We start from the raw sequence: 14,175 nt of genomic DNA on the forward strand, positions 1-14,175 counted from the left end.
GGGACAATGGGGGACATCAGGGGCTGTGGGGCACATTGGGGGCTGTTGGGGACTTCAGGGGACATCGGGGACCATGGGGGACATCGGGGGCTGTGGGGCACATTGGGGGACATCGGGGGACATTGGGGGCTGTTGGGGACATTGGGGGCTGTTGGGGGCATTGGGGGACATCGGGGGCTGTGGGGCACATTGGGGGACATTGGGGGCTGTTGGGGACATCAGGGGATATCAGGGACCATGGGGGACATCGGGGGACATCAGGGGTTGTGGGGCACATTGGGGGACATCCGGGGCTGTTGGGGACATCGGGAGCTGTTGGGGACATCAGGGGACATTGGGGGCTGTTGGGGACATTGGGGGCTATTGGGGGCTGGGGGTCACCGTGCCGGGGCTGTGCTTGGGACATTGCGGGGACATCCGAGTGCCACCACGTCCCTAGCCCCCGCGTGTCCCCCTGCCACCGCCCGTGGGGACCCTGGAGGCCCCCAGGGGAAGCGGGGACAGCAGGGACAGGGAGGGGACAGGGGACGAGGGGGACGCCGGCCATCAGGACGCAAACCGGGAACCCCACGGCAACGTCTCCGTCCGAAAAAGCGACAAAAAAAAAAAAACAAAAACAAAAAAAAGAGGGAAAAAAATCCCAAAAAAGGAAAAACCCGGCCCCGGGCGGCTGGAAACTCGGGAAGGCAGCTGGCGGAAGGGAGCCGAGCACGCGGGGCGTGCCCCAAATCCACGCGTTTCCACCCAAAACAGCCTCCGGGAACTTTCCCTTTCCCTTTCCCTTCGGGAGCCGCGGCTGCGGTGAGGCTCCTCCGCGTTTCTCCCCCGGCCCAATTTTGGGTCCGTTTTGCCCCGTTTGACCATTTCCGAGGGCGGCTCACGCCCTTGGGACCGATCGGTCCCGGTGCTGTCCCCGACCCCAAAACAAACCCTACGTTCGCTGGGGTGTACGGGACAGGCTCGGGTGTGGGGTTTTAATGCTTAATTCAAATATTTTCGCTGCTGAATTCTTCATTTTTGCTGTCTTCAGTAATCTGGGATTTTGGTACTTCTGTGATAGCTTTATTAATAATTTGTGGGATTTGGGTACCTCTGAGATTTCTTTATTAATAATTTGTGGGATTTTGGTACCTCTGTGCTTGCTTTATTAATAATTTCTGAGATTTTGGTACCTCCTTGATAGCTTTTTTAACAATTTGTGGGATTTTGGTACCTCTGTGATTGATTTCTATTAATAATTTGTGAGATTCTGGTACTTCTGTGATTTCTTTATTAATAATTTGTGGGATTTTGGTACTTCTGTGATTTCTTTATTAATAATTTTTGGGATTTTGGTACTTCTGTGCTTGCTTTATTAATAATTTCTGAGATTTTTGTACCTCCTTGATTGCTTTTTTAACAATTTGTGGAATTTTGGTACCTCTGTTCTTGCTTTATTAATAATTTGTGGGATTTTGTTATCTCTGTTCTTGCTTTATTAATAATTTGTGGGATTTTGGTCCCTCCTTGATTGCTTTTTTAACAATTTGTGGGATTTTGGTACCTCTGTGATTGATTTCTATTAATAATTTGTGGGATTTTTGTACCTCTGTGCTTGCTTTATTAATAATTTGTGGGATTCTGGTACTTCTGTGATTTCTTTATTAATAATTTTTGGGATTTTGGTACCTCTGTGCTTGCTTTTTTAATGATTTCTGAGATTTTTGTACCTCTGTGCTTGCTTTTTTAATAATTTGTGGGATTTTGTTATCTCTGTACTTCCTTTATTAATAATTTGTGTGATTTTGGTATCTCTGTACTTGCTTTTTTAACAATTTGTGGGATTTTGGTATCTCTGTACTTGCTTTTTTAACAATTTGTGGGATTTTGGTACTTCTGTTCTTGCTTTATTAATAATTTGTGGGATTTTGGTACTTTTGTGATTGCTTTATTAATAATTTGTGGGATTTTGGTGTCTCTGTGATTGCTTTATTAATAATTTGTGGGATTCTGGTACTTCTGTGCTTGCTTTATTAATAATTTGTGAGATTTTGCCATCTCCAGGCTTTTCACATTAATCACAGCTGTCCTTATGAGCAGGGATTTATGGAAATCTGTGATAAAACGCAGAATTTGGGGCAAGCCAGCCTGAGAAGCGACACCTGGACCAGCTGGGGAGCCCTGTGGGTTGTCACCCCCCACTGCCACCAGTTATGTGGACGCCGGATGTCACCGGGGCCACCAGCGCCACTGAGGTGGGGCAAAGTCCGGTGCAGCCACGGGCGCGGATGAGGGGACATGGGGACAAGGGGACAGGGGGTGGCAGAGGGGACATGGGGACAGGGGGTGGTCGAGGGCATGAGGACGGGATGGTGGCAACACGGTCGCACGAGGGGGGACAGGAGGTGGCACGCGGTCAGTTGGTGGCGTGGACTGGCACAAATGGGACAAGGGGACAGGGTGGTGGCAGAGGGAGAGCAGGATTGGGGAGACGTGAGGGGGGTAAAGGGGATGGAGGGTGGCAGGGGGTGACGTCGGGAGCGGTGACAGGGGATGGGTTGGTGACTGAGGGGACAAGGAACAGCAGGTGATGGTGGCCACGTCCCCCTGCTTGGGGACAGGGGTGTCCCTGGGGGTGTCTTGGGGCCACCGTGCCTGTTCCCCAGCACCGCCAGAGACAGGGGACAGCGGGGAGGCCACAAGGACCATGGGGGACCCCATATCCCATCCCCAGGTGTCCCCGGAGCTGCTGAAGCCGCTGGTGGCCGTGGTGGCCACCCTGGGCAAGCTGGTGGCCACCGCCGGGGACGTTCCCCTGGCTGAGCCGTGGGGCTCATTGCGGGCTGGCCTCCTGAACTTCAGCTCCGGCGTGCGCGAGGCCATGAGACACCGCCACGGAGAGGCCACCCGCCTGCGCCGAGCTCTGGCCGCTGCCGCCGCCGAACCCACCACAGAAGGTCCCGGCGTCCCCAAGGCCACCGCGGCGGCCATCGCCTGCGAGTGGCTGAAGGCAGTGGCCTCAGTGGAGGCCGCCTGGGCCAAGCTGAAGGTGGAGGCTGCAAGCCTGAAGGATGCCTGCGAGGTGGCAGCCACCGCCGGGGCCGCCGCTGGGGCCGCCGCCGAGGCCACCAAGGGCCACCTGATGGGGGCGGTGGCCCTGGAGACCGAAGCGCGCAGGGGGTTCCGGTTGGCCACCCACCTCCTGCCGATGGCCTTGGAGCCGACTGAGGTGGTCGATGTGGTGGCAGCCCACGATGCGCGGGTGGCAGAGGCCAGGGCAGGGCTGCAGGAGGCCAGCAAGGCCACCGAGGAGGCGGCAGAGGCAACGGTGGCCGCAGTCACGGCCAGGGAGCGGGGACGGCAGGCGGCGGTGGCCCACGAGCTTCTGGGGCACCTGGTGGTGGCCTGTGAAGGTGCCTGCCACTACTATTGTCACCTGCAGCGCCGCCTCAAGGACATCGAGGCCACAGTGGCTGCCGGACACGGCAGCCCTGAGGCTGCTGCAGTGGCCCTGGAGGGTCCCGATGTCCCCAAGGCCACGCAGGGGGACCTGGGCATCCCCAAAGGCCTGGCGGAGGCGGTGGCGGTGGCCGAGGCCCTGTGGGGTGCCAGCGCCCGCCTGGCCCAGGAGCACCTCTTGGGGACGCTGCGGGTGGTCCGGGGGATGCTGAGCACCGGGGGCACCACCGAGGCCACGGCTGTGGCCCAGCGCTGCCAAGATGCCACCACCGCCCTCCCGGGGCTGCTGCCACGGGGACACTCTTAGGGGACGGTGGCTTCGCCGGGGACCAATGGGGTTCTTGGGGACGGTGGCTTTGGTGACACCCAACACAACCGTGGAGTCATGGAGCAGGAGTGTTTTGGGTGGAAAAGGGCCTTCAAGTACACCAAGGCCAAACTGAACCATGTCCCCTAGAGCCATGTCCCCTAGTGCCACGTCCCCTAGAGCCACATCCACTAGAGCCACGTCCCCTAGTGCCACGTCCCTTAGTGCCACATCCCCTAGTGCCACGTCCCTTAGTGCCACGTCCCCTAGAGCCACGTCCCCTAGTGCCATGTCCCTTAGTGCCACGTCCCCTAAAGCCACGTCCCCTAGTGCCAGGTCCCCTAGTGCCACATCCCCTAGTGCCATGTCCCTTAGTGCCACGTACCCTAGCGCCACGTCCCTTAGTGCCACGTCCCCTAGTGCCACGTCCCTTAGTGCCATGTCCCCTAATGCCACGTCCCCTAGTGCCACGTCCCTTAGTCAGCCCAGCCTCCTCACCGCGGCCTCCATTTGGGTGATCAAGAGCAATGCAGCCTCCTCTTGGCCTCCTTTCCTCCAAACCGTCCCAATTCCCTCAAGCCGCTCCTCATAATTCCCATTTTCTAGTTCTTCTGCCAGTTTCATTGCCTTTTTTTTTAATTTTTCCCTCAGATGTGAGCAATTCTGCATTTTGGGGGTGGGAGGCCCAAAACCAGACGCGAGGTTTTGGGCTCACTGGTGCCGTGCACGAGTTCCCCATTGAGGTCGCCGATAAAAATGGCGATTGGCAAAAATGAGAAAGTGATTGGTTGAAAAACTGAAACGTGATGATAAATTGATTGATAAAAATTGATAAAAAAAGAGAAATAGTTTGATGAAAACAAGAAAATGAGTGATAAAGTGGTAAATTGCTTGTTGAAAATGATAAATTGACGAAAGTGATAAAATGATAAATCGATTGATAAAAATGATAAATTGATTGACACTGGGGACCCCCCCGGGAGATGCCACCCCCAAATTCCCAACCCCCCCAACCACCAAATCATACTTTTTTCACCTTTTTTTTTTTTGTGCAAAAACCCTCATTTATTCCGGGGCTGCGGGTGCCGCCGTGTGCTGGGGGGGTCCCGCCGCGTCCTGCCCTGCGTCGAGGGGGGGGCGCGGAGACGCCGAGGGGACGCCGGAGGAGGTTGAGGGGACTTTGGTGGGGGATCTTGGGGGACCCCTGAGGGTCCTGGGGGGATCTCCGGGGGGGCCAGGAGGAAGTCCTGGAGCTGGAGGCGCTGCCGCAGGAGCCCCGTCAGGAGGAGCTCGGCCGAGGCCAGGGGCAGGCGAGCGCTCAGCGCCGGTGCCCAGCACCCCGAATCCTCCCCGCAGGAGATCACCAGCCTCCGGGGCTGTGGGGGTGTCACCGGGGAGGAGAGTTGGAGGGGGTCCCTGCATCACCAGGACCCCTCCCCAAAATCCCCTGGGGTTGTTTGAGATGGGGAGGGATTCGGTGTCCCCACCTGGGAGCCCATTAGTGGTAATAGGGTCCCATGTGCTCAGCGCCACCCCCACTTTGAGACACTTCCCCCCCCCCCCATTCCCCCTTCTCCCAGGACCCCTGGGAGCCCCCAACCCCAATGGGATCCCCCCAGCCCCCCTCTGGATCCCTCAACCCCAATGGGACCCCCCTAGCTCCCCCAGGACCCCTCAATCCCAGTGGGATCCCTCAGACCCCCCCGGGATCCCTCAATCCCAATGGGAATCCCCCAGGACCCCTTCCCCATAACAAGATTCCAAATTCCCCCCATGTCCCCTGGTGGTTCTGAGACCCTCAATGTCCCCCCACTGCCCCCTCCCTGGCGGCCCTTGGTCCCCAATGTCCTCCCACTGTCCCCCTGGTCCCCTCCCCGGTGGCTCTGGGTCCCCATTGCACCCCCACTGTCCCCTTGGTCCCCTCCCAGTGGCCCTGGGTCCCCAATGTCCCCTTGGTCTCCTCCCCAGCGGGTCTGGGCCCCAATGTCCCCCGGTCCCCTCCCTGGTGGCTATGGGACCCCAGCGTGCCCTCACCCCATAGGTGCAGGGCATGGTGGGCAGGAAGGTGCCACCACTGCAGGTGACAATGTCCCGCATCTGTTCGGGCTCGGGGCGGACGCTGGGGGTGACGTGGACCTCGTAGCCCTTGGGGACACCAGGGGACACGTCCGTCAGTCCCACCCTGAGCCCCCTGGGGACGCTGCCAGGGCCACCCACGGGGCGTGAGGGCCTCGTGGGGACGGCTGGGGACACTTGGGGATGCTTGGGGACAGTCACCTGGAGCAAGGGGTGGCGGCGGGCATGGCTGAGGGCCTGGGACAAGCTGAAGCCGAAGTGACGTTCCTGCTGGCTGTCACGCACCAGGAAGGACCCCGGGGCCAGCACGCGGCCACTGCGGGCGCTCTGGGGACAGGGGACAACACAGTGACACTATTGTCCCCCAGGGACACCCCCATATCCCCAATAACCCTCCCTGTTCCCAAGAACAACCCCCTTTTATCCCTAAGGACCTCTGTGTCCCCGAGGAACAACCCTCCAATGATCCCAAGGAACGCCATGTCCCCAAGGACCTCCCTGTCCCCACGGGCCTCATTCCTGTCCCCAAGGACCTGCTGTCCCCAAGGACCCCCCTGTCCCCAAGGACCACATTCCTGTCCCCAAGGCCTTTGTCCCATGACCCCAAGGACCCCCTGCCCCCAAATACCCCCTCTTTGTCCCCCAAGACCCCCGTGTCCCCAAGGAACCTCTCCTTGTCCCCAAGGACCCCACGCTCTGTCCCCAAGAACCTTCATGTCCCCCAGCTGCCCCTTCCTGTCCCCAAACCCTCTCCCTGTCCCCAGGGACTCCGCAAGCCCCTCTCCCCGTCCCCTGGGACCTCGTGGAGCCACTTGGGGGTGACGATGGGGATGCCACGTGCCACCGCGCAGAGGAACTTGACGGTGCGTCGGACGCGGTCAGTCACCAGGTGGGTGCAGTCGAAGACGGAGGTGGCCATGGACCCCCCCAGTGAGCCCAGGGCCACCTCCATGTCCTGGGAGGCCACCACCCCTGTGAACAGCACCTGGGGACACGGCGGGGAGGCGGTGGGGACCTCCCTGGGGTGGCACCGCCCCTGTGAATAGCTTGGGGAGGATGTCAGGACACCATGGGGACGTCCTTGGGGTGGTCACTGTCCCCGTCAAAAGCACCCAGGGACACGTTGGGGACATCCTTGGGGTGGTCACTGCCCAAATGAAAAGCACCTGGGGACGTGTTGGGGACACAGGGATGTTCTGGGGACACTATGGGGACACCACAGACACCCCTAAAGGATCTGGGGGAACATGGGGATACTTGGAGGACATGGGGACACCCTGCGGGGGACAGATGGATACTGGGGGGGTTATGGGGACACTGGAGGTGGGACAAGGGGACATTCTGGGGGACACAGGGACATTCTGGGGGACATTTGGGGGACTTGGGGACATTTCAGGGGACATGGGGACATTCTGGGGGACACAGGGACATTCTGGGGGACATTTGGGGGACTTGGGGACATTTCAGGGGACATGGGGACATTCTGGGGGACACAGGGACATTCTGGGGGACATTTGGGGGACATGGGGACATTTCAGGGGACATGGGGACATTCTGGGGGACACAGGGACATTCTGGGGGACATTTGGGGGACTTGGGGACATTTCAGGGGACATGGGGACATTCTGGGAGACACAGGGACATTCTGGGGGACATCTGGGGGACTTGGGGACATTTTGGGGGACACACGGACATTTTGGGGACCCCCAGTGTGTACCTTGGGGCTGGAGGAGCCGGTGCCTCCCCGAGGGCGGAGCTGGAGCCCGGTGACCTCCGGTGGCTCCTCCTCCTCCTGGGTGGAGGCGGAGCCATGGCACAAGGCCCCCCTCCCACCCCAACAAGCCCCACCCACCGCTGGACTTTCCCCCTCTCCCCACCAACCAGCAGCCAGTGGGAGGGGCTTGCCTCCTCCTCAGAAGCCCCTCCCACCCAGCAGAGACCCCGCCCCATGCAGCCCCTCCCACCCTGACCACGCCCCCACACGCATTGGCCCCTCCCACCCCAGCGATGACCACACCCCCATTAGGCTCCACCCACGCAACCCCACCCTATTAGGCTCCACCCACACGACCACACCCTATTAGGCTCCACCCACCAACCACACCCACCCGAGTCTGCTTCTGTGAGGGGGCGTGGCCGCTCCTTTTGGGGCGTGGCCGGGGCGGGGGGCGTGGCTCCTCTTGGCCCCGCCCCTTCTTGGCTGGTGGCTCAGCAGGGGAGGGGCAGGCCTGGAGGCGAGGGCTGCGGCGCGGGGGGGTGGGCCGTGGCAGTGCCCCGCCCCTTGCCTGGCTGGCCACGCCCCCTCCAGAGGCTCCTCCCACAGCAGAGGCCCCGCCCCCTCCAGGGGCTCTGCCCCCATGGCCGCGGGCCAGGCGCTGGCTGCGGCGGGGCCCCTCTGTTACCTGCGGGATTTGGGGAGGGGATGTCAGGGCCTGGTGCCCCCGAGGCCGGGGGGACCCTGTCAGGTCCCCTGGGGTCCCGTGGGACCACCCGGACCCCACTCACGTCACCGCTGGGGGCTGCGCCGGTCCCTGCTCCCTCCTGGGCCGGTGTCACCACCACCGGCTCAGCTGGGGGGACACGGGTGGCTGGGATGTCCTCGGGGGGCTCTTCCTCCTTCTCCTCCTGCTCCTTCTCCTCTTCCTCCTCCTCCTTCTTCTCTTTCTCCTCCTCCTTCTTTTCTTTCTCCTCCTCCTTCTTCTCCTCTTCTTCCTTCTCCTTCTCCTCTTCCTCCTCCTTCTCCTCCTCCTCCTCCTTCTTCTCCTCCTCCTCCTCCTCCTCCTTCTCCTCCTCCTCCTCCTCCTCCTCCAGCTTGGGGTGGCAGAAGAGCTGTGTGGCCTCCTCGGGGTCCCAGCCCGGGGCTGCATCTGCTGGAAAGCCACGTTGGGGACCCGGGAGGTGACGCCGGGGCCCCAGGCGGAGGGGGGGACACAACAAGGTCACCTACCTTCGGTCACCGGTGGTGGCAGGAAGCTCTGGGTGGGCTCCAGGAAGAGGTCAGGGTCATCTGTGGGGGGAAGGGAAGAGCCTTGAGATGGGACCGAGGGGACCAGGAGGGGACCCAGGTGACCAGGGAGGGGGCCAAAAGGACCAAGGAAGGGACCCAGGTGCCCAAGGGACCGAAACGACCAAGGAGGGATCCAGGGGGCCAAGGAAGGGACTCAGGTGGCCAAGAAAGGGACCAAAGTGGCCAAGGAAGGGGACCAAGGAAGGAGACCTAGGTGACCAAGAAAGGGACCCAGGGGACCAAAGAAAGGACCCATGTGGTCAAGAAAGGGATGAAGGTGGCCAAAGAAGGGACCAAGGTGGCCAAGAAAGGGGACAAGGGGACCAAAATGACCAAGGAAGGGGACCCAGGGGACCAAGGAGCGACCGAGGTGGCCAAGAAAAGGGTGAAGGTGGCCAAGGAAGGGACCCAGGTGGCCAAGGAAGGGGACAAGGGGACCAAAAGAACCAAGGAAGGAACCCAGGTGGCCAAGGAACCAAGGTGATCAAGGAAGGGACAGAGGTGACAAAGGCCACCCCACTCACCCTCAGTTTCACTTTCTGCCACCTCCGCATCTGTGTCCCCATGAGGGGTGGCCTGAGCACTCCTAGATCCCCAAGCAGCATCACCACCGAGGCTCAAATTTGGGGCCGTAATTGGAGATTTGGGGGCCAGACCAGCTGGCGCCACATCTGTATCGCTGCCCATCACTGAGGTCTGGGGGTTGTGTTGTTGCACCTTGTCATCTGGATTCGGGTCCTCCGCGTCTGTATTTGGGGCTAAATCATGCTGTTTTGGCACCTCTCCTTCCACACCTCCGTCACTGCATGATTTGGGGGGCAAACCCTGCCTGTTTTGGGCTGGTTTCTGGCATTTGGGGTCCGTCAGCCCCACATTGGTATCGCTGCCCATTGCGGTGTCCACAACATCTGGATTTCGGGGTCGGGTTTTGCTCCGGAGGCTCCGAACGTAGGGAGTGGGGGCCACCTCCTCCACGTCGGTGTCGCTGCCACTCTGGGGGGTCACAGGAGGGGAAACATCTGGATCTAAGGGTGCCATCGCCACATCTGGATCACCAGGTGTCCCCTGCCCCCCTTGTACAGCCCCAACATCTGGCACCACACCATTGTCCTCGACCCCGGTATCACTGTCCACGTTTAGGTCCACGTGCTGACCAACATCTGGATTTGGGGCTGTCCCCTTCACATTTAGCCCCCCCTTGTTCCAGGCGTGCCACCGAGGATCAACATCTGGAGCAGCGGCATTCTTAGCAGCCATCCCGGTAACCTCACGTGTGGTCCGACGCGTTTTTGGAGTTTCAATGTCCTCGAGGCCCTCCACATCCGTGTCGCTGTCACTGCCGGGTGGCATCGAGCCACGGTGGAGGCCGACAACATCTGGATTCGGGGTTTCCATCACCACAGTTGGGTCCTTCTGGGCATTTTGGGGCGTTTTGTGGTTTTTCAGGCCAGGAACATCTGGGTTCAGGTCTTCTCCCTCTACATCTGTGTCGCTGTCCACCTCCAGGTTCTGGCCTCTGTTTTGGGGACCTTCAAGATCAGGATTTGGGGTCTTTATTGCTACGTCTGAGTCATTGTGGATTTTTGGGGTCATTCTATGGGTTTCTCGACACCCAACATCTGGATTCAGCCCATCCTCCTCCACATCTGTATCGCTGTCCACTTTGACCATCTCGTGTCCGCTTTGCAGTTCTCCAGGATGTGGACTTGGGGTCTCCATCTCCACATCCGTGTTTCTCTGTGCATTCTGGGTTATTTGATGTGGTTTTGGATCCCTACCTTCTGGATCGGAAGGCTCCTCATCCACATCTGTATCGCTGTCCACTTTGACCATCTCGTGCCCACTTTGCGGTTCTCTAGGATGTGGACTCGGGGTCCGCATCTCTGCATCCAGGTTCCTCTGTGCATTTTGGGTTATTTGATGTGGTTTTGGGTCCCTGCCTTCTGCACTCGAAGGCTCCTCATCCACATCTGTATCGCTGTCCACCAGTGGGGACCGGCATCTCATTTTGGGTCCCTCAGCATCTTGACCTCGGGTCTCCACACCCGGGTCTCTGTGGGTCATTGCGTGGGGTTTTGGGCTGACAACATCTGGAAGGATGTTGTCTTCAACGTCCGTATCACTGTCTACCACAAGCATCCAGTTCTCCTTTTGGCATCCGTCAGCATCTGGGTTTGGAGTCTCCAGCTCAATATTTGGGGGTTTTGGTGCGTTTTGGGCCGTTTGAGGGGTTGGGAGGCACACAACATCTGGATTTGCTCTGTCCTCTTCCACATCAGTATCGCTGTCTACTGTGAGCGGTGGATGTTCCTCATGGGGGCCTTTAACAGCTGAATGTGGGCTCTTCATCTTTATGTTTGAAGAGTTCGGGGTGTTTTCGGTCGTTTGAGGGGTTTTGGCCAGCCCAACAGCTGGATTTGCTCCACCTTCCTCCACATCTGTGTCACTGTCCACCCCGAATGCCTGATGTCCACGTTGGGGATCCTCCACAGCTGAATTTGAGCTCTCCATCTCCACATCCGTGTCACTATCCACCACGAGCGTCTGGAATCCATTTTTCGAACTGCCAGCATCTGGATTTGGGGGCTTCATCTCCACACCTGGGGCTTTTGGCACCCTTTGGGCCTTTCGACGCATTTTTGGGCATCCAACAGACGGAAGAACGTCAGCCTCCTCCACGTCCGTGTCGCTGTCCACCGCGAGCATCCAACGCCCATTTTGGGCACCTTCAGCACCTGGATTTGGGCCTCGTTTCTCCACATTTGGGTCACCACTTGCCTCCAGGGCGGCCTGGTGACGGTTAGGGTGAAAAAGAGCAGATTTTGGGTGCATCTCGTCATCTGTATCGCTTTCAATGCCAAGAGCCACTGTGCTGCCTCCCAGGTGCTTCACATCTGGATCCACCTGCCCTTTTGGGTTTGGGGAGTGATTTTGGGGCCGAATGTCTGAAATAGCCGTTTTGCTCCCCACATCTGGAGCTGGGGTAGTTTTGGGACACAAACGGCGCTTTTTGGGTCCCCCGACGTCCGGATCCAGGTGGGATTGGGCCAAATCTGTGCGGAGGCCCAGGGCTGGGGTGGGACGGCGCTTTCGGAGCACGCGAATGTCTGGGCACACATCTGGCTCCTCTGGGTCGCTGCGGGGGCAAATATTGGGGTACGGGGTCTGCAGAAGGGACCAAGGGGTCCAGACCCCTCCACATGACCCTGGTGGGGTCCTACCTACCTCTCTGGCACAACTTGGGGTGAGGCGGTGTTGCCAGTGGTCGGGCCTGGAGGGGACACACATTGTTATTATAGGGTCTACAGAAACCCCGGGGAGGGGGGGAGGTCCTGGACCATGATGTCTGGCCTCACCCTCTTCCCCCGCAGCCTCCATACCTCGGTGGATCCTACAATAATGTAAAGCTGGTGTTTACATAGGCCCTACTGTAGTTGCCACGCTGCTGAGTTTCTGTAGGTCCTATAATAACACCGTGGTGACCCCTCCCCATCGTAATCCCCGCGCACTCACACCGCCACGTCTCGTCGTCCTCCGAGTCGCTGGCGATGGGGTGCCTCAGCTCCGGCCCCTGCACTGTGGGATCCAGGTGGTTTTTTTTTTGGGGGGGCGGGGGCTGCTGGACACCCCTCTGATAGGGACCCCAGCGTCCAGGAACCCCCTTGCACCCAATCCCCAGGATATGGGGAGGGGGACGGGGACCTACCTGTGCCCCCCGTGGTGCAGAGGCCTCCGTGGCGCCTTCGCTGCATCGCCTGAGGGGCAGCAACAACTGCCCCATGGAAACAACTGCCCCCCCGGCCCCTACATGCCCCCCAAGCTGCCCCCCGTCAGCCCCAGCTTTCCCTCTCGAGCACCCCTCCGTCACCGCTGTCCCCCTGGGGCCAAAGGACCCCCCCCCGACTTCATCCTTCATCCTCCTACTGCCCCCTTGTTTTTTATCTGCCCCTTCAAATTGCCCCCCCCCAACTCTGTATCCTGCCCCAGGAACCCCCAAACTGCCCCAAAGGGCCCTCAACTGGCCCTCAGGGCCTCTAACCTGCCCCATGCCCCCCTCCCAGCTGCCCCAAGGTCCTCCGAATTGCCCCTGGGCTCCCCGAACTGATCCTGAGACCCCTATCCTGCTCTGGGGACCCCCTAAACTGCCCCACAACCCTTCTCAACTACCCCAGGGACCCCCTAAACTCCCCACAATCCTCCCCAACTACGCCAGGGACCCCCCCATTTGCTCCAGGGTGCTCCTTAAACACCCCGGACCTACTCAACTGCCCCTGGGACCCCCCCAGCTGCCACCAGAACCCCCCCCAACTGCCCCACGGTGCTCCTTAAATCCCCCAGACCCTGTTAACTGCTCCAGGGACCCCCCAGCTGCCCCGAGGACCCCCCAAGAAGCCCAGGGTGCTCCTTAAACCCCCCCAGACCCTCTCAACTGTCCCCAGGACCCCTTTCAACTGCCCCGGGGACCCCTAAACTGCCCCTTGGACCCCCTAAACTGTCCCGGGGAGCCCCCCAACTGCCCAGCGGAGCTCCTTAAACTCTTCGGACCTTCTCAACTCCCCCTAGGATCCCCTAAACTGCCCCAGAAACCCCTTAAAATTTTCTGCGCCCCTCCCTACTACCCCAGGGACCCCTCCAACTGGCTGAGGGTGCTTCTTAAACCCCCCGAGACCCCCTAAACTGCCCCAAGGACCCCTAAACTGCCCCAGGGAGCCCTTAATTGCCCCAGGGACCCCCTAAACTGCCCCAGGGAGCCCTTAATTGCCCCAAGGACCCCTAAACTGCCCCAGGGAGCCCTGAATTGCCCCGGGGACCCCCTAAACTGTCCAGGGAACACACCAAACTGCCCCAGTTACCCCTTAAATGCTTCGGGGAGCCCCTAAATTGCCTCAGAGACCCCTTAATTGCCCCAAGGACCCTCCAAATTGCCCCAGGGACCTTCCAAACTGCCCCGGGGACCCGTTAATTGCCCCAGGCCCCCCCAACTGCCCCGGGGACGCCTTAATTGCCCCAAGGAGCCCCTAAATGGGGCGTGAAGCCCCCCACGACCCTCCAGGACCCCCCCAAGAGCCCCAGGCCCCCCCCAGCCCCCCCCGCCCCGGGGACCCCAACCGAGCCCGCCAAGGGGCCCCGCGCTCACCCCTCCCGCGCCACCGCCTCCAGGCCCCGCCCCCTCAACCCCATTGGCCACCACCACCCCGAGGCCCCGCCCACCGCCCGCTCCTATTGGCTCCGTCCAGCGCGGAGCATAGAGAGGGGGCGGTGGAGGTCCTCCGAGAGGGGCGGAGAGGCTCCGGGCGGTGCTGCCATAGAGAGGGGATTGCAGAGCGCCCACGCTGGGACATGGAGG

At 60.2% G+C, this 14,175-nt stretch overlaps 2 protein-coding genes across 10 annotated transcripts; one reads left to right on the plus strand and one right to left on the minus strand.

Moving 5' to 3' along the window:
• Positions 1 to 371: 371 nt before the first annotated feature.
• LOC308184307 (uncharacterized protein) lies at positions 372 to 4,682 on the plus strand. 2 transcript variants are annotated; one of them, XM_080608297.1, is made up of 3 exons: positions 372 to 801; positions 2,080 to 2,234; positions 2,714 to 4,682. In XM_080608297.1, exons 2-3 carry the CDS (start codon positions 2,193 to 2,195, stop codon positions 3,743 to 3,745), a joined length of 1,074 nt encoding a protein of 357 aa, XP_080464423.1. In that variant the 5' UTR covers positions 372 to 801; positions 2,080 to 2,192; the 3' UTR covers positions 3,746 to 4,682. The 2 variants fall into 2 exon arrangements, with proteins under 2 accessions (XP_080464423.1, XP_080464424.1); XM_080608298.1 differs by lacking the exon at positions 372 to 801 and adding an exon at positions 854 to 1,045.
• A 100-nt stretch (positions 4,683 to 4,782) lies between these two features.
• Positions 4,783 to 14,087, minus strand: MDC1 (mediator of DNA damage checkpoint 1). Of its 8 annotated transcripts, XM_080608296.1 has the most exons (14): positions 13,966 to 13,987; positions 12,535 to 12,583; positions 12,342 to 12,404; positions 12,185 to 12,219; positions 12,054 to 12,099; positions 9,353 to 11,964; positions 8,769 to 8,828; positions 8,327 to 8,691; positions 7,930 to 8,223; positions 7,539 to 7,613; positions 6,621 to 6,806; positions 6,023 to 6,148; positions 5,780 to 5,890; positions 4,783 to 5,121 (listed from the first exon to the last, which is right to left on the minus strand). In XM_080608296.1, the coding sequence occupies exons 4-14, from the start codon at positions 12,204 to 12,206 to the stop codon at positions 4,807 to 4,809; spliced, it is 4,212 nt and encodes a 1,403-aa protein (XP_080464422.1). In that variant the 5' UTR covers positions 12,207 to 12,219; positions 12,342 to 12,404; positions 12,535 to 12,583; positions 13,966 to 13,987; the 3' UTR covers positions 4,783 to 4,806. The 8 variants fall into 8 exon arrangements, with proteins under 8 accessions (XP_080464422.1, XP_080464415.1, XP_080464420.1 ...); XM_080608289.1 differs by lacking the exon at positions 12,185 to 12,219 and having other exon boundaries at positions 13,966 to 14,087; XM_080608294.1 differs by lacking the exons at positions 12,185 to 12,219; positions 13,966 to 13,987 and having other exon boundaries at positions 8,327 to 8,560; positions 8,612 to 8,688; positions 12,535 to 12,689.
• Positions 14,088 to 14,175: the final 88 nt, after the last annotated feature.

Source organism: Anser brachyrhynchus (assembly GCF_964034855.1).
Source record: "Anser brachyrhynchus genome assembly, contig: SUPER_30_unloc_1, whole genome shotgun sequence".
NCBI classification, from domain to species: Eukaryota; Metazoa; Chordata; class Aves; order Anseriformes; family Anatidae; genus Anser; species Anser brachyrhynchus.

Coding starts and splice junctions, on each gene's coding strand:
- LOC308184307 (XM_080608297.1), top strand. CDS start 2,193: ATGTGGACGCCGGATGTCACCGGGGCCACCAGCGCCACTGAG. Junction 2,235..2,713: donor GGGCCACCAGCGCCACTGAG/GTGGGGCAAAGT, acceptor TCCCATCCCCAG/GTGTCCCCGGAGCTGCTGAA.
- MDC1 (XM_080608289.1), bottom strand. CDS start 12,580: ATGCAGCGAAGGCGCCACGGAGGCCTCTGCACCACGGGGGGCACAG. Junction 12,405..12,534: donor CTGCACCACGGGGGGCACAG/GTAGGTCCCCGT, acceptor TGGATCCCACAG/TGCAGGGGCCGGAGCTGAGG. Junction 6,149..6,620: donor CCCCCAAGTGGCTCCACGAG/GTCCCAGGGGAC, acceptor CCCTGTCCCCAG/AGCGCCCGCAGTGGCCGCGT.